At 47.4% G+C, this 21367-nt stretch overlaps 1 protein-coding gene and 1 pseudogene across 4 annotated transcripts in view; one reads left to right on the forward strand and one right to left on the reverse strand.

The window, feature by feature from the left end:
* Positions 1-21367, reverse strand: part of PRRG1 (proline rich and Gla domain 1) — a 266644-nt gene that overhangs the window by 227064 nt on the left and 18213 nt on the right. For 2 of the 4 annotated variants that reach the window (XM_029241021.1, XM_029241022.1), the window contains exon 1: positions 18878-18957. The exons of 1 other annotated variant lie outside the window; for it this stretch is intronic. In XM_029241021.1, the coding sequence (XP_029096854.1) occupies positions 18878-18934 (57 nt within the window). In that variant the 5' untranslated portion in view covers positions 18935-18957. Of the gene's footprint in view, positions 1-12468; positions 12602-18877; positions 18958-21367 lie in introns of those variants that run through there. One more of the 4 variants, XM_029241024.1, reaches the window with a different exon arrangement.
* Positions 19764-20333, forward strand: LOC114906383 (annotated as a pseudogene).

A 21367-nucleotide genomic window follows, 5' to 3' on the forward strand; every position in this document is an offset into this window, starting at 1 on the left:
AGACACCACACTTCCTGATTTCAAACTATATTACAAAGCTACAGTAATCAACACAATATGATACTGGCATAAAAACAGACAAATAGATCAATGGAACAGAAAATACAAAGACCAGGAAAAATGCCACACATATATGGTCAACTCATTTATGACAAAAGAGGCAAAAATATAAAAAAGGGAAAGGATAGTCACATCAATAAATGGTATAGGGAAACCTCGACAGCCACATGCAAAAGAATGAAACTGGATCCTTATCTTACACACATACACAAAAATCAAACTGGATTAAAAACTCAAACATAAGACCTGAAACCATAAAATTAGTAGAAGAAAACATAGGAGGTAAGCTCTCTGACATCACTCTCGGTGATGATTTTTCAGATTTGACACCAACAGCAGAGTCAACAAAATATAAAATAAACAAGTGGAACTACATCAAACTGAAAAGCTTCTACACAGCAAAGGAAACCATCAACAAAATGAAAAGGCAACCTATAAATGGGACAAAATATTTGCAAATCATATATCAGATAAAGAGTTAACACCTAAAATGCATAAAGAAATCATACAACTCAATAGCAAAAACCCAAACAGCAATCTGATTTTAAAATGGGTAGAGGAAGTGAATAGACATTTTTTCAAAGAAGCCATCCAAATGGCCAACAGATATATGTAAAGATGTTCAACATCACTAATTATCAGGGAAATGCAAATCAAAACCACAAGGAGACATCACCTCACACCTGTTAGAATGTCTATCACCAAGAAGACAAGAAATAACAAGTAATGGTGAGGATGTGGAGAAAAGGGAACCCTTGTGCACTGTTGGTTGCAATGTAATTTGGTTCAGCTGCTATGAAAAACAGTATGGAGGTTCCTCAAAAAATTACAAATAAAACTACCATATACTCATAGAAATAAAACTGGGAACTACGAAGTACAATATGAACTACTACTGACATAAACAGAAATAACAGATTGGAATATAGCATTCCACTCCTGTGTATATATCCAAAGGAAATGAAATCACTCTCTCGAAAAGATATCTGAACCTTCATGTTCACTGCAGATTATTTACAACAGCCAAGATATGGAAACGACCCAAATGTCCATCGTTGGATGAATGGATAAAGAAAATGCTGTACATATATATGACAGAATATTATTCAGTCATAAAAAAGAAGGAAATCCTGCAACTGCAACAGCATGGATGCACCTTGAGGCCGATATGCTTAGGGAAATAAGTTAGAGGGAGACACATACTGTACGCTATCACGTATAAATGGTATCCCAAAAAAAAAATCACAGATACAGAGAAGAGATTGGAGGTTGCCAGAGGTGGGTATGGGCAGTGGGAGAAATGGGTGAAGGTGGTCAAAAGGTAAAAATGTCCAATTATAAGTTCCGGGAATGTAATCTACAGCAACGGTGACTATATAGTTAACAATACTGTATCGCATAGTTGAAAGTTGCTAAGAGAGCAGATCTTAAAAATTCTCATCACAAGAGAAAAAATTTTATAACTATGTGAGGTAATTAATGTTAACTAAATTTATTGTGGCAATCATTTCGTAATATATACATATATCAAATTATACACCTTGGACTAATACAAAGTGATATGCTAATTATAACTCAAGAAAACTCGAAAAACAATCTTGCCTTAAAAAAACTTGAGGGCTTCCCTGGTGGCACAGTGGTTGAGAGTCCGCCTGCCGATGCAGGGGACAGGGGTTCGTGCCCCGGTCCGGGAGGATCCCACATGCCGCAGAGCGGCGGGGCCCGTGAGCCATGGCCGCTGAGCCCGCGCATCCGGAGTCTGTGCTCCGCAACGGGAGAGCCCACAACAGCGAGAGGCCCTCGTACCGCAAGGGGAAAAAAAAAAAAACCAAACTTGAATTGGTAGACTGAGCAAAGCAGATTGCCCTCCTTAGTGTGGATAAGCTGAAGGCCTCAAAAGAACAAAAAGGCTGACCCTCCTTTGAGTCATAGGGAACGCCTCCTATCTGACTGCCTTCGATCTGGGACATCAGTTTTTTTCTTGCCTTCAGACTTAAACTGACACATCAGCTCCTCTGGCTTCTCTTTCTACTCAGGCTCTCCTGCGTCTCCAGCTTGTTGACTGCAGATCTTGGGTCTTGTCAGCCTCCATAACTGCATGAGCCAATCAATCCTATTGGTTCTGTTTCTCTGCAGAACCCTGACTAATACAAATACTGACCACAAACATTTCATTTTATGGTCCTATAATCACATTAAAAAAAATACAATCTATCTGCTCTGAAGGTTTCTCACTCTGTGTTTCTACTTAGTTTACATTCTTCGTTTAAGAAACACTGGATGAAAGGCTTTTGTTTATACATATGCATACCTCCTTTGTGGAAATTTGAGGTCCCAGTCCATGCTTCTTTGTTGATTTTCCCTTAGAAAAGTTAGTTTTTAAGTTTTACGTTTCTCTTAGCTACAACATACATTTTACTGTTACCTACTTACCTAGGAAGTAATGCTGAGGTATAAAATATCTGAGAAACACCATCCATTATCACCCCTTAGTACGAATATAACCATTCAAGAGTATTATTATTTTAAAAATCTGTGGAGTAAAGTTGTAGGGATAATAAATATTCAATAAATATTTGTTGAATGAATGAATGAAAGATAATTTGAGATCAATGGTATTTCCTACCACTGTGGCTCATTCCATACAACATAATTGAGGGGTTAAAAACATGCTGGCTGAGTGGCAGTGAAAGGACAAATGAGGTTGGAGAGGATGAATACATCCACGTGGTTAAGAGCTTTCTCTAAGACTGCATCCAAGCCTTTTGAAAAAACAGAAGTCTGCACTTAGCCCAGAGGAAGGAATTGGTAAATCAGGTGAAAGGGGCTGTGATTCTAGGGCTGTCCTGAAAGATTAAGAGATGAGAGACGACAAAGGGAGCGAAGGCCAAGTTCAAAGCTGGAGAGGTGGCAAGATTCACTGAGACTTTGGAGGTGGTGCTCTGCTGTCAGACAAGTGTGAACGTGACCAGAAACAGAAACAGAAAAGTGGAGATCACTGGAGTTAATAAGGTCCAGGAACCCAGTGAAGAGGCTACCAGAAGTGCCATTAGTGTCGGTGTTGAAGTCACTGAGGAGAGCTAACTTCAAATAGAGCTCCATGACAGTACATATAACCAATGGTACCACAAAAGAACAGTTTAAGGAAAGAATCACATTAGGGCACTATTCAAATAAGAAATCATGCAAGTGATTAACTCAAAACGCTTGCACTTACATTCGTGAATAACATTTAAAAAGATTAGGCCAGAAGCTCAGTGCAGTCTCCCTGCCTCACTTGTTGAAGGTGGGGGCTGGGTGCTGAAGCTCAGGCTTCGGAGGTCAGGCCCAGAGACAGGACTGGGGTTGGCTGTGCGGAGACAGCCTAAAGAGGCTGGACTGTGGCAATTGAGGGTGTACTCCGAAGAAGCCAGGGCCTGCCAGAGAGGCAAGGAGCCATTACTGGGGGGCACACGAGAAGAAGGGTGGGACCACTATAACAGCTTCTTTCCCTGTGAGCACTCCCAGGCAACGAGACACCAACTACAGGAGCTCCCGGGGCAGGTGCGAGTCACCGACGCCACTGTGGGCTCCAGAAGTGGGCACAGGATACCACTACAAGACCCACAGGCAGGTGCCAAGCGCTGTTCCTGCTGTCCTGGGACAGCGCACAGAGCAGCTGCCCCTAGAAGACCCACAGGCAGGCGCCAAGCCCTACGCCTGATGTCCCGGGAGTGCATGGACTGCAGCCGACCCTAGGAGACCTGTGAGCAGGTGCCAAGCCCTGCCCCCGCCATCCTGGGAGCACGCAAGGGCTGCTGCACCTGCACACCCCATATCAAGGGGATAACTGCCAGTACGCACGGAGGAAAGAGGCAGCAAGCATGCAAACTGAAAGCAGCCCGTCGATTCTGGAAAAGACGGCAGAGCAGAAGGACTTGAGCTCACCTCCCCTCATGCAAACACCACGACCACAGCTAACTGCTGAACAACCATTGACAAAAAGGACTGGAACCGATCAACAAAGATACCTTACATTCAAAGACAAAGAAGAAGCCACAACAAGACAGTAGGAGGGGCACTTTCGTGACATAATCAAATCCCATACCCACCAGGTGTGGGTGACCCACAGACGGGAAAATAATTATATCACAGATGTTCTCCCACAAGAGTGAGAGTCCTGAGCCCCACGTCAGGCTCCCCAGCCTGAGGGCCTGGCATCGGGAGGAGGAACTCCCACAGCGTTTGCCTTCGAAGGCCAGCTGAGCTTGAGTGCAGGACTGGGGGAAACAGAGATGCCACTCCAGAAGGGTGCACACAAGGTTTCATATGCACTAGGACCCAGCACAAGGCAGTAACTCCATAAGAGCCTGGGCTGGACATACCTATGAGTCTTGGAGGATCACCTAGGGAGGTGGGGGTCAGCTGTGGCTCACTTGGTGGGGGGGCAAGGACACAGGTGGCAAAGGACCCACAGGATATTGATTGGTGTGAACTCTCACACAGATCACCATTTTGGCATCAAGACCTGGCCCCACCCAACAGCCTACAGGCTCCAGTGCTGGAACGCCTCAGGCCAAACAACCAGCAGCACAGGAACACAGCCCTGCCCATCAGCAGACAGGCTGCCTAAAGTTGTCCTGAGCTCACAGCCACCTCAAAACACACCCCTTGACACGGCCCTGCCCACCAGAGGGACAAGCTCCACCTACCAATGGGGAGGCACCAGTCCCCCCCAACCGGGAAGCCTGCACAAGCTTCAGGACCAACCTGACACACCAGGGGGCAGACACCAGGTGCAAGAGGAGCCATGATCCTGCAGCCAGCAGAAAGGAGACCACGAATACAGAAAGTCGGACAAAATGAGACAGCAGAGAAATATGTGGAAGATGAAGGAACAAGATAAAAACCCACAATAGCAACTAAATGAAGCGGAGATAGGCGACCTACCTGAAAAAGAATTTAGAGTAATGACAGCAAAGACGATGCAAGGTCTCGGAAAAAGAATGGAGGCACAGATCGAGAAGATACGAGAGATGTTTAACAAAGAGCTAGAAGATTTAAAGAACAAACCAACAGAGATGAAGAACACAATAACTAAAAAGGAAACCACATCAGAAGAAATCAGTAGCAGAATAATTGAGGCAGAAAAACGAATAAGTGAGCTTGAAGACAGAATGGTGGAAATCACTGCCATGGAACAGAATAAAGAAAACAGAATGAAGAGAAATGAGGACACTCTCAGAGACCTCCGGGACAACACTAAACGCACCAACGTTTCCATTACAGGGGTCCCAGAAGGAGGATAGAGAGACAAAGGGGCTGAGAAAATATCTGAAGAGAATATAGCCCAAAACTTCCCTAACATGAGAAAGGAAACACTCACTCAAGCCCAGGAAGCGCAGGGAGTCCCGTGCAAGATAAGCACAAGGAGGAGCATGCTGAGACACATGTTCATCAAACTGACAAAAAGTAAATACAAAGAAAAAATATTAAAAGCAACAAGAGAAGAGCAACAACTAACATACAAGGGAATCCCCATAAAGTTATCTGCTGATTTTTCAGCAGAAACCCTGCAGGCCAGAAAGGAGTGGCACAATACATTTAAAGTGATACAAGGGGGAAACCTACAGCCAAGAATACTCTACCCAGCAAGGCTCTCGTTCATACTCGACAGAGAAATCAAAAGCTTTACAGACAAGCAAATGCTAAGAGAATTCAGCACCACAGAACCAGCTTTGCAAGAAATCCTAAAGGAACTTCTCTAGGAGGAGAAGAAAAGGCCACAACTAGAATCAAGAAAATTACGAATGGGAAAGCTCACCGGTAAAGGCAAACATAAAGTAAAGGTACGAAACCATCCACACACAAACGTGATATCAAAACCAGCAATCGTGAGAACAGGAGAGTACAAATGCAGGATATTGGAAATGCATTTGAAATTCAAAGACCGGCAACTTAAAACAACCTTATTTGTATATAGACGGCTATGTCAAAACCTCACGGTAACCAAAAACTGAAAATCTGCGATAGATACAAACACAAAAAAGGATAAGGAACCCAAACACAACAGTAAAGTTAGTCATGCTTCAAAAGGATACATGCACCCCAATGTTCACTGGGGCAGTATTTACAACAGCCAAGACATGGAAACAACCTAAATGTACATCAGCAGATGACTGGATAAGGACGATGTGGTACATATATCTATGATGGAATACTACTCAGCCATTAAAAAGAATGAATAATGCCACTTGCAGCAACATGGGTGACCCTGGGGATTATCATACTTCATACTTACTGTACAAGTGAAGTAAGTCAGACAGAGAAAGACAGATATCAGATGATATCGCTTACATGCGGAATCTAAAAAAAACGATACAAATGAACTTATGCATAAAGCAGAAACAGACTCACAGACCTAAAACACAAACTTGTTGTTACCAAAGGGGAAAGGTGGGGCTCACGGATAAACTTGGAGTTTGGCGGTCACATACATGCACACTAGTATATTTTAAAAAGATAAGCAGCAAGGACCTACTGTATAGCACAGGGAACTCCACTCAATATTCTGCAATAACCTAAATGGGAAAAGAATTTGAAAAAGAATACGTGTCTGTACATGTATAACTGAATCATTTTGTTGTACACCTGAAACTAACACAACATTGTAAATCAACTATACTCCAGTAAAATTTTTTAAAATAAAAAAGAAATAAAAATAAAAAGTTAACACCAATATTTCCCAAACTCTTCCAAGAAAGCCAAAGAGAACGGAACACTCTGAAACTCATTTGACGAGGCCAACATTACGCGGGTACCAAAGCCAGAAAAGGACACCACCAATAAAGAAAATTACAGGCCAATATACCTGATAAATATAGATTCAAAATTCTCAATAAAATACTATCAAACTCAACTCAGCAGCACATTAAAAAGACCACTCACCATGATCAAGTGGGATTTATCTTGAGGTGTAGGGATGTTTCAACACACCCACATTAATCAGTGTGATACCTCACATTAATAGAATGAAAAATAAAAATCATATGATCCACTCAATAGATGCAGAAAAAGCATTTGATGAAACTCAACATCTGTTCATGATTAAAAAAAAACTCTTAACACATTAGGTATTGAAAGAATTTACCTCAACTTAGTAACAATACATAACATGGTCATAATGTTGACAGGCCAACAGCTAATATAATAATAAGGGTGGAAAGGTTGAAAGCTTTCCTCTAAAATTAGAAATAAGACAAGGCTGTCCACTCTCACCACTTCTATTCAACATAGTACTGGATGGTTTAGCCAGAGCAATCAGGCAAGGAAAACAAATAAAATGCATCAGAATTTTAAAGGAAAAAGTAAAATTGTCTCTATTTGCAGAAGACATGATTTTATATCTAAGAAAATTCCTAAAGACTCCACCAAAAAACTTACCATATAATCAATAAATTCCATAAAGTTGTAGGATTCAAATTTAACATGCAAAAATCAGTAGCGTTTCTATACACTAACAAAGAATTATCTGAAAATGAAGCAAAGAAAATGATCCCACTTACAATAGCATCAAAAACAATAAAATACGTAGGAAGAAATACAGCCAAGCAGGCAAAAGGTCTCTACACTGAAAACTATGAGACAGTGATGAACAAAATCAAAGATGACATAAATAAAGGGAAAGAGACTCCTCGTTCATAGATTGGAAGGATTAATATTGTTAAAATTTCCATACTACCCAAAGCCATCCATAGATTTAACGCAATCCATACCAAGAGCCCAATGGCATTTTTTACAGAAAGAGAAGCAACAATCCTAAAATTCAGACGGACCCAAAAAGGACCCCGAATCGTCAAAGCAATCCTGAAAAAGAACAAACCAGGAGGCGTCACACTTCCTGAATTCAAGCTATGTTGTAAAGCTACTGTCTCCAAAACAGTACAGGGCTGGAATAAAAAGAGACACCTCAACCACTGAAACAGAACCAAGAACCCAGAAATAAACCCAAATATATATGGTCAAGTCATATTTGACAAGGGAGGCAACAATACTCAGTGGTGAAACGACGGTCTCGTCAATAAATGTGGCTGGGAAAAGTGCATCTTCACATGGAAAAGAATGAAATTAGACCCCTATCTTACACCACTCACAAAAATTAACTGGAAATAGATTAAATACTTTAACGTAAACCCAGAAAACACAAAGCTACTAGAAGTAAACATAGGATAAAAGCTCCTTAACATGGGTATTGGCAATGAATTTTTTGTACATGACACCTAAAGCGCAAGCAAACAAAATTTAAAAAATAAATAAGTGGGATAACATCAAACTAAAAAGCTGCTTAGCAACAGAAACAACCAACAAAATGAAAAGACAACCTATGGAATGGGAAACAATACTTGCAAACCAAATATCTGATACGGGGTTAATATCCAAACTATGTAAAGAACCCATACAACTCAATAGCAAACTATCCAACTAAGAAACAGGCAAGGGACTGGAATAGACATTTTTCCAAAGAAGATACACGAATGACCAACAGCTATGTGAAGAGATGTTCAACAGCATTAGGGCAATGCAAATCAAAACCACATGCGATACCACCTCACACCTGTTAGAATGGCTACCATCAAAAAGACAAGAGATTACGAATGCCACCATGCATGTGGAGAAAAGGGAACCCTTATGCACTGATGGTGAAATTACGAATTGGTACGGCCACTATGGAAAACAGTACGGAGATTCCTCAAAAAAATTAACAACCATATGATCCAGCAATTCCACTTCTGGGAATACATCAGAAGGAAGTGAAAACACTATGTTGAAGAGATACCTGTGCCTACCCCACGCCCCATGTTCAGAGCAGCATTATTTGCAATAGCCAAGACATGGAAACAACCTAAATGTTATCCTTTCATCTGTAGATGGACAAAGACATGGGATACGTATACACAACGGACTATTATTCAGCCATAAAGAAGGAGGAAATCCTGCCATTTGTGACAACATGAATAGACATTGAGGGCATTGTGCTAAGTGAAATCAGTCAGAGAAGGACAAATACTGTATCATCTTACCTGTAAATGGAATCAAAACAAAATAACTCACAGAGTAAGAGATTCGATTTGTGGTTACCAGAGGTGGGGCATGTGGGGAGAGGAAATTGGATGAAGACGGTCACAAAGTGAAAACTGCCAGCTTTAAGATAAATAAGTACTGGGGATGTAATATACAATATGATGAATATAATTAACACTGCTCTATAGTATACATGCAAGTTGTTAAGAGTAAATCCTAAGTGTTCTCACCACGAGGAAAAACATTTTTTTTCCCTTGTATCTATATGTGATGATTGATGCTAACTCATACTGGCAATCACTCCATGATCTATGTAAGTCAAACCATTCTGCTGTACATCTTAACCTTATCACTGCTACATGTCAATTATATCTCAGTAAAACTGGAAGAAAAACCGTATGGCAGACTTACGCATTTGAAGGACACTCTTGCTCCCTCAGCCATTTCTGAAACCAATCCCTGCCCTAGAGGATGTACAATAAGATTAGGGCATCTTTATGTAAATATAGTGTAAGCACCGGACAGTTGGGTTTTGTTTTGTTTTGTGTCTGTAATGCAAGTGCCTGACCTTAAGCTTCGGATTGCCTAGGCACCCACTTCAAAGACAGCTATCTTGAATAAACACACTGCCGGCTACAGGACTAGAGGAAGAGCCAGGCGGCCCGGCCCCAGAAGTTTCCTTTGTTTCGGAGATCTCTGGTCCACTTAGATAACTCACCATTTGACCACTTGTTTTTCCCTTCCCGAGTTTTAATTCCCACCCTTATGTTTTAAATTCGCCAACAAAGGGTGAACCTGTGAAACCCTAGGCACCCCATCCTACACTCCAATAAAGACAGAACCCCAGGCCCACTACCTTTCTGCCGCAACCTCGCTGAGTGGCCCCAGGTGTACCATGTATCCTTCAGGATTTGTGAGTAATAATCCTTGGTTTTCTTTTCTTTTCTTGCAAAGTTCCCTGATGGTTGTTGCCATCTTAAGAACCACAAGGGCGGGTCCAATCACAACACTGGCTCTGAAAGAGGAAGTGTCTGTCAGGGCTCACCTCAGGCCCAGGTGAGTGCCCACCTCAGGCCCAGGTGAGTGCCCCTAGGCATTTCTAGCCAATAGATCACTACTGATAGGTTGAGACCAGCACAAAACAATTGGCCTTGCTGGCAGGACTGCACGATTGCCTGTGCAGTTAATCAAGAGGAATACCCGTTAGCTGCGACTGGCTTACTAGCTGACAAACCCAGGTGGGGAACACCACCTGGGAACGGAACACCGCTTGCTGGAGGTCTGCCATGCTGCTACGTGCTTTTGCATATTGCCTCTGTCGTGTGTTGCCTGCGGGATCCACGCCAAAATGTCACTGCTGCCATAATAATTCAGTGATCTCCCCAGAGCAGCCGTGATCAAGGCCATACGGTCTAATGAGACAGTCAGACCACTAATTTAAAAGGCCTTAATTGACCATTAACGTACGTGAGGGTCCTCCGTGCCTCCTGCTGTGCAAAATTGGCATGATCCAATGGCTTTGTCATTTCCATCACTACAGTGACCCAAATGACTCCCTGAATTTCCAACCCTGAATAGGCCCCATCTGACCCTAAGTCCAGAGAATTCTTTTCTACAAGGCACCCCCCTAATTACAGGGAAGCGCTACTACATTTCGGGGGGGACTCCTGAAACCATCCATCAGGCAACTGGAGGGCACTGACATGGCTGCTAGACACAGAGGAGATTGCTGCCCAGATGCCCCAATACGTCACACTCAAGGCCCTCCGTCACCACCGCTCCAGGAAGGTCTCCCTCGAACAAATTTCCCTCCATGGGAAGGGTTCCCCACTCCCTTCCTAATAAACCTCTGATTTAATTTTGTCCCTTATGGGAATACACAGGCAAAACCTCTACTGGGAGTAAGGAAAACCTGGGGTTCCTGGCTACTTAACCTCTGGACAGCCACTCTCTAAACTCCAGGCCCCGAAACTCACATTCTCCCAGCTACGGCCCTCTTCTGCCGTCCATCTTCTAGCCCCAAGCCCGTCCCCGCTACCCCCTCTGCCCCCTTCCCTAACCTCCAGGACTGGCAGCCACTTAAGCTCCTACCCTAGGAAATCAGCCGCTCCCAGGGGCTTGTCCCACCACCTGGGGACAATTACCCCTGTACCACTGTGGTCGTCCATTAGGACAATAAGAATGCACAGTCCTTTTTGGCCCTACTAGACACGGGGACCCAAGTCACTGTCATTCTAGGAAATCCCTCTGTATCCCCAAAAGGGAAGCCCTTCTACCTACAGGGCACTGCTGGTAAAACAATCAAAGCTTCACAGAGCTATTCGGATATCACTATTGGGACCCGTCACCTCAAATGGCTTCCTCTGGTGGTGGCCCCCCAGCTCGTTCTTTCCTATTATAGGCATGGAGGCACTGACACAACACCGTGCCACATGGAATAAGCCCAAGTTCTTGGCCTTGCTGGTGGGACTCTCCAAATGGACGCCAGGGACTCTTCCTCCCCCGGTCAAGACGGTAAACCTTCCCCAGTAGGGACTTAAACAGGCCGCTGAAGGCCTACGCCTACGTCATTAAAGATGTGCTTGAGACTGCAGTCATGAAGCCACCATCTCCCCGTTCAGTGGCCCCATTTGGCCAGTACTTAAGCCAGCCACCAACCAAAGGCACCTGACCGTTGGCCATCAAAACCTCAGTGGCTCAGGTTCCCCAGTGAGGCTCCAATTCCTAATAATATAGAACTGACTGAGGATGTCCAGTCGGCCCAAGGAGCGTCCTCTGTGTTCACTGACCTACTAACATCTTCTATTCTGTTCCCACCTTGGAGGAATCCCAGGCTCCGTTTGCCTTCACTTTTGAAGGGGGCAGATTATACATTTACGAGCTCCCCGGTGGGATAGTTACACGGCCCTGCAGCCATACATAACCTCTGCCACCAGGACTTAAGCACCTTACAGCTGGAAAGGTGCCGCTTTTGGCATTACGCTGATGACATTACGCTCAGGGGTGCCTCTGAGAAAGCAGTACGAGCAGATTCGCATCCCTTCGCACACCACCTGGACCTCAAGAGCCAAGGCCCGGCCTCATCTGTCTTGTTTCTGGGCATCATCTAGTCCTCTAAGGGCTGAGAAATTTCCCCAACGGCCAAACATCAATTACTCACCATTCAACCACCCACTACACTCAGACAAGCACAACACATATCAGGCCTTTTCCTGTTCTGGAGGCAACACATCCCTCATCCCGCCCTATCGTACACGCAATCACACACAAGTCACCCACCTTCCACTGGGGCAAAGCCCGACAAGTGTGCTTTGCAAGGTGCCCAGCACGCAGTCCAGCAAGTCTTACCTTTAGTCCCCACTGGCTCCACATTCCACGTCAAGTGGCCTCCTGGAGTCTCGGGACCAAGCAGGAGTCTACCTGGCTTCCTATGGGGCTGTGGACTAAGCACCTACCCCAGCGGCAGGCCCGCAGACTCCCCCTGGGCACCAGCTTTCGGCAGCCTCTCGGGCTCTTTCAGGAACTGAGCCCCTAGCCAGCCCCCCACCCCACCCCCGGTATCACTCTGAACACAAGTTCCTCAAGTGCCCTGGGTGAGAGATGCCTCTTAAGAGAAAAGCTCAGCACGGCCACCGACGCCTCCTTGGTAACAGGGAAATGGTACCTTCAGGGGAGGGCTAAACCTGATGTCAAAGGCCTTTCCAAATGACAGGAGGATGTGGTTTCCCCCATGCTCAGCCCCTTGCCGGAGAGCCTCGAGAAGTGACAGCCCCCATCCCCACCCCACCCCGCTTTCTCCTCCTGTGGCTACTTGGGGAGCCCCTTGGGACCACCTGTCTGAAATGGACAGGGAGTCAGTGCTCTTCACCAAGGGCAGTGCCGTCGCTGCATGCCATGCAGCTCGCTGGAGGGCTGCGTCATCCACCCGGCCTCGGGCACCTTTCTAGTCGAGGAGGACACTCCTGGCTCGGCCCAACTGGCAGAACCTGCAGCTGTTCACCCAGCCCTTAAGGAGGCCACAAAAAGGGGCCTTTCACAGCCTCCCGGGCTGTTGCTAATAGCCTTGCAGTTGGGTCTGGCCAATGGCTAAGGGACAATTTTCTCATACAAGGCAAGGCCATCTGGGGCTCCAAGATACGCAAGGAACTAGGAGAATCCCCCATCCCTATCATCAATTCTCACGTTTCTGCTCACGCTAACCGCTCCACACCCGAGGCCATTTTTAGGAATACTGCGGTCAGACCCCCTCACTCAGCCCTCCTCTCTCTGCCCTGTAGATGCCTCAGGGTGCCGACCCTTCTCCCCAGCTTGCGAAATGGACCCGCACAACCTCAGGTCATCGGGAAATTCGTGCCTTAACAACTCGTGCTCATGCGAGGGGACGACCCCTCCTCAGCGGCAGCCAAGGTGGTGACAGATGAGCGCGTTCTCTGCACCCAAACCGAACAACGGGGACCCACTCCCCCGGGGAGACCGACCATACTCCCGCTCTGCTGGGGCTTCCAGATAACCCATCACCATCACTGATACTTAACACGAGGCTTCTCTTGGTGAACTCCACCCACAATTCCTCCTCAAAACAGGTAATCTCTTTCCTTACTACCTTCAATGCTGCTCCCTTCAGATCGCCAAACACTGCTGACTCTGACCAGGGCACCCACTTTACCTCTCAGGAGATTCAACAGTGGGCTCTCCCACCCAACATTCTTCCAAACTTCCATCTAGGATCCCGCCCCCGGGTGGCTGGCCTCCTCAAGCATCTTAATGACCTCCTTAAAGAGACACTACTTAAATTATTTGCAAGCAAGTGGTTCTCGAAATGGATGGAACTCTTGCCGCAGGCCCTCATCTTGCTTAATTCTCACCCCCTGAGCCTGTATACCCCTCATACCAATTATTACACAATTATCACACACCCTCCAAAATGCCACTTCGGGTCATTTCTGGCAGTTCTCAAGCTTTCTTCACACTCTAGCACGACGCCCTTTACGTTTTGACCTCTGACTCCACTTCCCTATGCTGCTATGATTTTCTTTTCCATCTTCTGACCATCTGCTTCCCTCTGATATAGCCTGATCGAGGGCAGAGAGTCCAATATGGTCCCCTCACCATTGAATGCCCCACAGGCCACAAGCCCACCAAGTCAGTGCGAGATCATCTCTTTGGAAATCCTGCCAACGGTGACGACTCTCCAAAAGCAGCCACCTCCACACCGGCCGCTCTCACCAAATACAGTGGCTACAAGAGCTGGCTGATGAAACTGAACGCCCCGGCTAATTTAGAGGAAGTAGAAGTCATCGCCCCGGGACCAACCAGTGGCGCACTTTGGGTGCCTGAAAGAGGGAAAGAACTCTGCTTGGTGGACGCAGGCCACATTTGGGGATGAGAACATGCCGAGCAAGCTACAAGTCGTGGCCTGACCCCACGCCAGAAAAGGCGACCCAGTACTTTCCCCCACCAAGCAACCGCGCTCAGCCATTAAGCGATACACAGATAGCTCATCCAGAAGGAACCTGACCCGAGCTCATTCGAACGTCAGCGCTCCATCTGCTGATGGCTATTCTTATTGCTTTGTACCGCCTGGGTGATAGGGTTACTGGTAGAACCCTTGGGCCTAACCCTCACCCAGATAGAATGCTGTAAAAACACTGCTGCGGCCCACAGTAGCACCACAGGGTGGAAAAGCAGGGAATGCTGGCGAGCCCTGTTGGAAGGGCTCAGGCTAGTGTGCCACTGAGTCTGAGCGGCAAGGGGATCGCATCCCTTTATAGGCAAGGGGCCCGCTGGAAGCAATGTCTAAATGACACTTGCCCAATTTCAACATCAAACAGTGCTACAAGCTAACTGGCCCTATGACTGCCCGTACATAATACCCACCTGGGTACAGGGACTGTGCTCCCAGGATTTGTCCACTGATTGCCCTCACGGGTTGAGCCCAGGAATTCCTAAGTAGCACCCATAAGATCTCCCGTAGCCTGGGATATAAATGTGCCCAGAATCTTTATGTGCTTGGATGAGCTCCTCCGGGAAGGAAAGGACAGCAACCCACTCTGTTGCTAAAGGTGCCCTTGATGACCCCAGAGAGCTCTTAACCATTTGTTCCACTAGCAGCAGGCACCAGACGTGCAGCTCGGTCCTCGGGGAAGCCTCTAAGTTATATCAGGCTAGTCTATGCCCAGCCCATGATCAATACCCCAAATGCACAGCCACATGGGAGGATGCACCCGCCCCTGGGTGGCCACCACTCCAGAGGACCTCACCCCTGAGTGAGACAGACTCACTGCTGGAGAGGATACCATTCCAGACAATACCGCCCCAGCCCAAGACTTCACCACTGGAGATGCCTATGCGTCCTATACCAGAGATGACACCCCAGGGCCGTGGCACCAGCTGGAGACCTAGCTGCTCACCCAGATGGCCCGACTTCCCAGTTTATATTGCGGAACGCTGCCATGGAGACTAAGACTTCCCAGAAACAGTGGAGTAAACACATTGCCCCGATGGCATCGGGGGATGACCTACTATGATATGATTTTGCAGAACTTGCTAGGTCCTTGCTGGCTGACCCTACCCTATACCAAGAGGCTCGCCAGACTGTGAGTTTGTCCCCCGCCGACAGCAGGACAGCACTGTATCGTATTTCCCCACGGAAGCAGGCCACAATGTGCGCTCCAACCAGACGGCTCCCCGCCTACAAACGACTGAAGGTTGTTAACGTCCTCACCACTAACTCAGATGCTTCAGCATCACAGGGGGGATTCTACTGTAGGCAGCTGAGTTAGTATTTTTTTAATTTTTTTTATTGTAATGCAAGTGCCTGACCTTAAGCTTCGGATTGCCTAGGCACCCACATCAAAGACAGCTATCTTGAATAAACACACTGCCGGCTACAGGACTAGAGGAAGAGTCAGGCGGACCCGCCCCAGAAGCTTCCTTTGTTTTGGAGATCTCTCTTCCGACTAACGGAACTGACCACCTGACCACCTGTTTTTCCCTTCTGGCATTTTAATTCCCGCTCATGTTTTAAATTCACCAATAAAGACTGAACCTGTGAAACCCTAGGCATCCCGTGCTAGACCCCAATAAAAGAAGCCCAGGCCTGCACACGTACTCTTTCTACCCATGACCTCGCTGTGTGGCTCTACGCATGCCATGTATCCTCCAGGACCTGTGAGTAATAAACCATGTTTTTTCTTCAAAGTTCTCTGATGGCTGTTACTGAAGTGTGTCTTGCAATCATAATAAGAACCGCAAGGTGGCGGGGGGTGGGGGGTGGGGGTGGGGGAGGGCGGGTCCAATCACAATACCGGCTCCCAAAGGGGAAATGTCTGTGAGGGCTGCCTCAAGCAGTATGGCCCAGGTGAGTGCCCCAGGCATTTCTGGACGATAGCATCGCTACTGAGAGGCTGAGCCCACCCCCAAGACTTCTGTTGTTTACCTTCCTCCTGGAGCGGTTCTTCTTCACCCCTCCTTGGGTCAGATGGATCCTTTGATACGCAGTCAGTAATCACAGGACCACAGCTAGACTACAACTCTCCACAAGAGAGTCACAGTCTCTGGCCACACGTGACAGACGAATCATTTGAACTCCTTCTGCATGAAGAAGTACAACTGAGGTACTGGATTTTTGAAAAACACGTGCTCAATCATAAAGTAACGGTCAGGAAAGCACGGAGGACCAGGGATGATCCCCATCGCTCTTTGCGCTCGTTTCTCCAAGAAATGGGTCTGAGTCCATTGCTGGCCACTAAGTGCAGAACATGGGTGGTTTTCGAACATATCAGCCCCACCCCTCCCCCCCCGATTAAAAAATCAGGTGTGAAGATTTACTGTCCACATTTGACAAGTGTGGTTTAGTTACGCCAAACAGGTACACAGAACCAGTAAGCAATTTGGGGGGATTTACGTGCATCAAACTGTGGACAGAGGGAGACGGGTGGTGATCTTCACAAGACCTCACCAAGTACAGTCTGGTTGGGAAGAAGCATACACACGTGTCAATGGTTATTTGGAGAATCGACCAAGGGACAGGAGTTTGGGACAGAGGTGCTAAATAATTCTCTAGAAAACTGATTTTAGTCTACGTGGAAAGGCAGGCCAAGTCTCTGTTCTAACCCTAGGATGAAATATTGATTACCCCCATTGAAAGAGGATGAGAGATCACAAACTTCAGAGGAAATGTCACCTATCAATTAGACCAGCAGAATGTAAATCAAGAACAACCCAGCTGGAGGCGTTGGCCAGGAGGCGCATGACAGGAGTGAAGCCCAACTTCAACGCCCTCGTCCCGGCCATGGTCAGGGACTTGGCGGCCTGCTGAGGAAAAGTTGTGTTCCATCTCAAACTGTGGTCCTTCACAAATTTTCAAAAATTTACTTAAACTTCTTTCCTAGTAGAAGCTGAGCTAGAAGAGACTGTCCTGTATGGCTGCGTACGGGAAACCTGGCCTTGCTGAAGGTTAGGCCTGTGCCGAGAAGGGGGGCAGGCGGGTAACTGAGCTGCTACAGAAGCAGAACAGCTGTTTGTCTGCACCTCTTTGTTCTCTCATTATGGAAACCTGGGAGAGGCCTCAAGAAACCACATGACAGTGGCCTGTGTATACCCCATTTTATTGACTGAGGTCACCAGGGGTGTAGCTGAGAGATCTGACTTTACTCCAGGTTCCACATCATCTTGCTCAAGAAGTTTATATCGCAGACTTCAGTTTCCTCGTGTGGGAGATAATAAAAACAATCCTCCCTCGCAGAATCGCGAGGATTAGTGAGAAGGCAGGGAATCACCGGGTCTGGTGAGGACTCATCAAATCTTTCACTGGGAATGGCGCCCTGGTCCCCTTGGTTAGGCGGTGCTCACTGCGGCCAGGCTCCTGAACCCTGGCCTTCCTGGAGAGCGCTGCCAGGCAACTCTGCCCCAGGGCCTCCCGAGGCTGCGTTTGGGAGCTGAAACCATTTTCCACCCCCACAGATGGCTCAAACTGGTTGTTCCAGGCCTTACTGAGCCCACTGTTGTTGCTCCTTTCTCTCTCCCTACTCTTTTCCAAAGGCGAAGAACTGCTCAGGGAATGAGGTGCTCAGCGCCCGGCGTGCTGTGGGGTGGAGAGGACCCACACAGGTCTGGGACTCCCTCCAGCCTACAGCCCTCACACTCCAATCGGGAAGGCTAACTGGTACAATCCCTGGACCATCTCCTCAGCTCCGCTGCCAGACTGCACCAGTATCCTCCTCTTCGGGGGAGCTGCCCCACACAAACGCATCCTCCGGTTATGTGGTTCCGGGGGCGCCCCCCGTTCCTACGTGACCCACATCTCCCTCACCACAGCTGACTGGTTCAGGGGTCAGCCAGTCCCAGTCCCACCCCTTACGCCTCCTGTTGTCGGCTTAAGGACGGCCACCTGAGGACCAGCCTGGGTTTGTTCCCCAGCACTGAGGGAAACGGAAAAACTTACTCCTTGTGCTTCATGGGTCTTTGAGGGATTTTTCATTCCACTCTCCATGAGGGAAAAAGGGAGCAGGACTTATACATATTATTGATGAATTTAGCAAAAGAAAGAAGAGCATGATGATTCGGCTCTATCTACACTTTTTAACTTTTGGATCTGCATTTCCACCAAGAGGAAATGCTATAAGCTTACAATGGCTTATAACCCGTAGTCAGCCAGAACTTCCTTTGGGTAACTAGTCAGGGTAGGCTAAGTGCTGTCACAAATATCACAAGTCTTGCTGGCCTAAGACAGTACATTTTTATTTTTTGTTCTTACCAAGATCCAGTGCACAGTGGTGATGCAGGCGATGGGGTGATAGTCTCCTTGTGCCATTCAACGGCTCAGGAAGGGAACCCATGTGAGGGCAGGTTTGAGATAACCGCAGACCCACTTAGCAGAAGAAGAAGAAACAAAAGAGAACGACACAATCTATTACAGAAGACATACACGAAAGTCTTCTAATGTCAGAAAATGCCAAGCTTTTGGCACTTGGGATGGTCCCTATCTTACCTACAAGCTCCACACCATGTACCCCAAATAGAAAAGACTCCCTAACTGACACACTGAGCCCCTCCATTCACAGGAGAAGACTGTCAGTGAAATGGGCGTCCCAACTCTAGATCAGATCCATGCCAGTTACCTTGGCTGATCACATGACTCCTTTACTCCCAAATACGAATGGACAGATGTTTGCCAGATATTGCAGGAAAGTGAAAGAGAAGATCATGATGAACAAACAGAACTATTTCTGGAGAAAAAAACAACTATAATACAGGAAACGGAAGAGAACATTACCAAAACTTACAAATTCATATTCTCAGAATTTTAAGGAAGACAATGGGTTTATAAAATGAGAACAGGGTGCTATAAGAGGGCGCAATTGGAGAACAAGAGAAAGCCCTTGGAAACTTTTTGCAAAGTTAAACACGTAATAGATACCAGGTGCGCAGGTCAAAGTCACCCTGCCTCACCCAGGCTGTGATGGAACGTGGCTGCAGCGTTCGTGCCCCGCCAACGCCACGCAACCTCTCCTGGTAACAGGACTGCGAGCCCACCGCCTGACTTCCATATCGAACGCCATTTCCGGTCCACCCCAGAGCGGCCGCCCTCTTCGCTCGGAGGCAGCTACCGCAGGCCCCGCGGCTTCGCCTTCACGCCCGCCATGATGCCCTTGCCGTCCGCCTTGCTGCCCGCGCAGCCCTCGCAGGTGCGCCAGAACTACCACCCCGACCTCGAGGCCGCTGTCAACAGCCATTTCACCCTGGAGTTCCACGCCTCCTTCGTGTGCCTGGCCGCGGCCCTTTACCTCGACCGCGACGATGTGGCCTTGAAGCACTTCACCCGGTTCTTCCTGCGCCGCTCCCGCGAGCACAGCATGCGGGCACGGTGCCTGATGCGCCTGCAGAACCAGCGTGGGGGCCGCCTCGACTTCCAAGACATCAGGAGCCCAGTCAGTGTCAAGTGGAAGAGTGGCCTCAAGGCCATGAAGTGCACGTTGTTCCTGGAGAAGCTCATGAACCACAGCCTGCTCCACCTGCACCAGCTGGCCATCGACAAGCGCGACCCCCACCTGCACCACTTCCTGGCAACTCACTACCCCAGCCAGCAGGTGGCGTTCATCAGCGAGCTGGAGGGTCATGTCATCACCCTGAGCATCATGGGGGCCCCGGACGTCGACCTGGCAGAGTCCCTCTTTGACAAGCTCACCCTGGGCGACAGCGACAAGAACTGAGCGTGGACTGGACTTCCCCAGAGCCACGGGGTGACCAGAGCGCTGGTCACCGTGCCTACCATGCAGACGGCAATAGTGCCCTTGCAGAAGAAGTTCACTTAAGTTTTTTTCTTCCAGCTTTGCCACTTCTTCCAATAAACTTATTTGGTTCCTAAAGAAATAAAGGTCTCTCCTTGGTTCCTGTGTGCAAATCGCTCACTTTTTAAAACAGGTATCCAGGAGGCTCTCCACCCACCCATGCCCCACCCACATGCCGCTCAGGATCTCCACAGAGGGAGGGAGAAGGCATTCCATGGGGCCCTGGGAAGTGCAAAATCCATCTTCCCCTTATAAACAATGTGGGTATATGGCGGGTGGTGAGGTGAGGCGCTGCTGAATGCGGGTGCCTGCGAATAGCAAGAGTATAAAAACACGGCGTAAAAATCACAGTAGTGTGGCTTCTGGAGGAAGAATGAAGGGAATGGGGTGGGACAGGGATTAAAACAAAGAGTCCTTAAAATTTTACCTGAAGGCTTTGAGTTTACTAAAATATGTAAATGTTAGTGTCTGTTGATTCTGGGAAGCAAGATGGAGACCCCAGAAGCCAGCTTGGCAGGGGCCCTCTTTGACAAGCTCACCCTGAGCAACAGTGATAATGGTAACTGAGCCTCAGGCTGGCCTGCACACAAACACAGGGGTGACTCCCTAGTCACCATGCTGGACATGCATATTGCCCTTACAACACATGCAAATGTAGGTTTTTTTACTGTACTCTTTCTACCATTAGGGTAACATGGTACCCCAAACCCCAAATTACTCAACAGAAGGACTGAAAAATATAAGGTCCAGGCTGAAGGTCAATTTGTGATATTGAACATCAAGTAGAATAAAGCTCTCTGAATGTTAAGCCAAGTTACTCTGACTCTGGCTGCTTTGAAGAATGTAGAGGATGAGGAGAGTTGAAGCTGAAAGGCCAGTTAAGAGATCACTGTAGCAGGCCCAGAGAGACAATGGTGGCTTGAACTGCGTGTTGGTAGAGGAAATGAAGAGATGCA

This window comes from Monodon monoceros, unplaced genomic scaffold (genome assembly GCF_005190385.1).
Source record: "Monodon monoceros isolate NGI ecotype Baffin Bay Population unplaced genomic scaffold, NGI_Narwhal_1 Super_Scaffold_22, whole genome shotgun sequence".
In the NCBI taxonomy this organism is placed as follows: Eukaryota; Metazoa; Chordata; class Mammalia; order Artiodactyla; family Monodontidae; genus Monodon; species Monodon monoceros.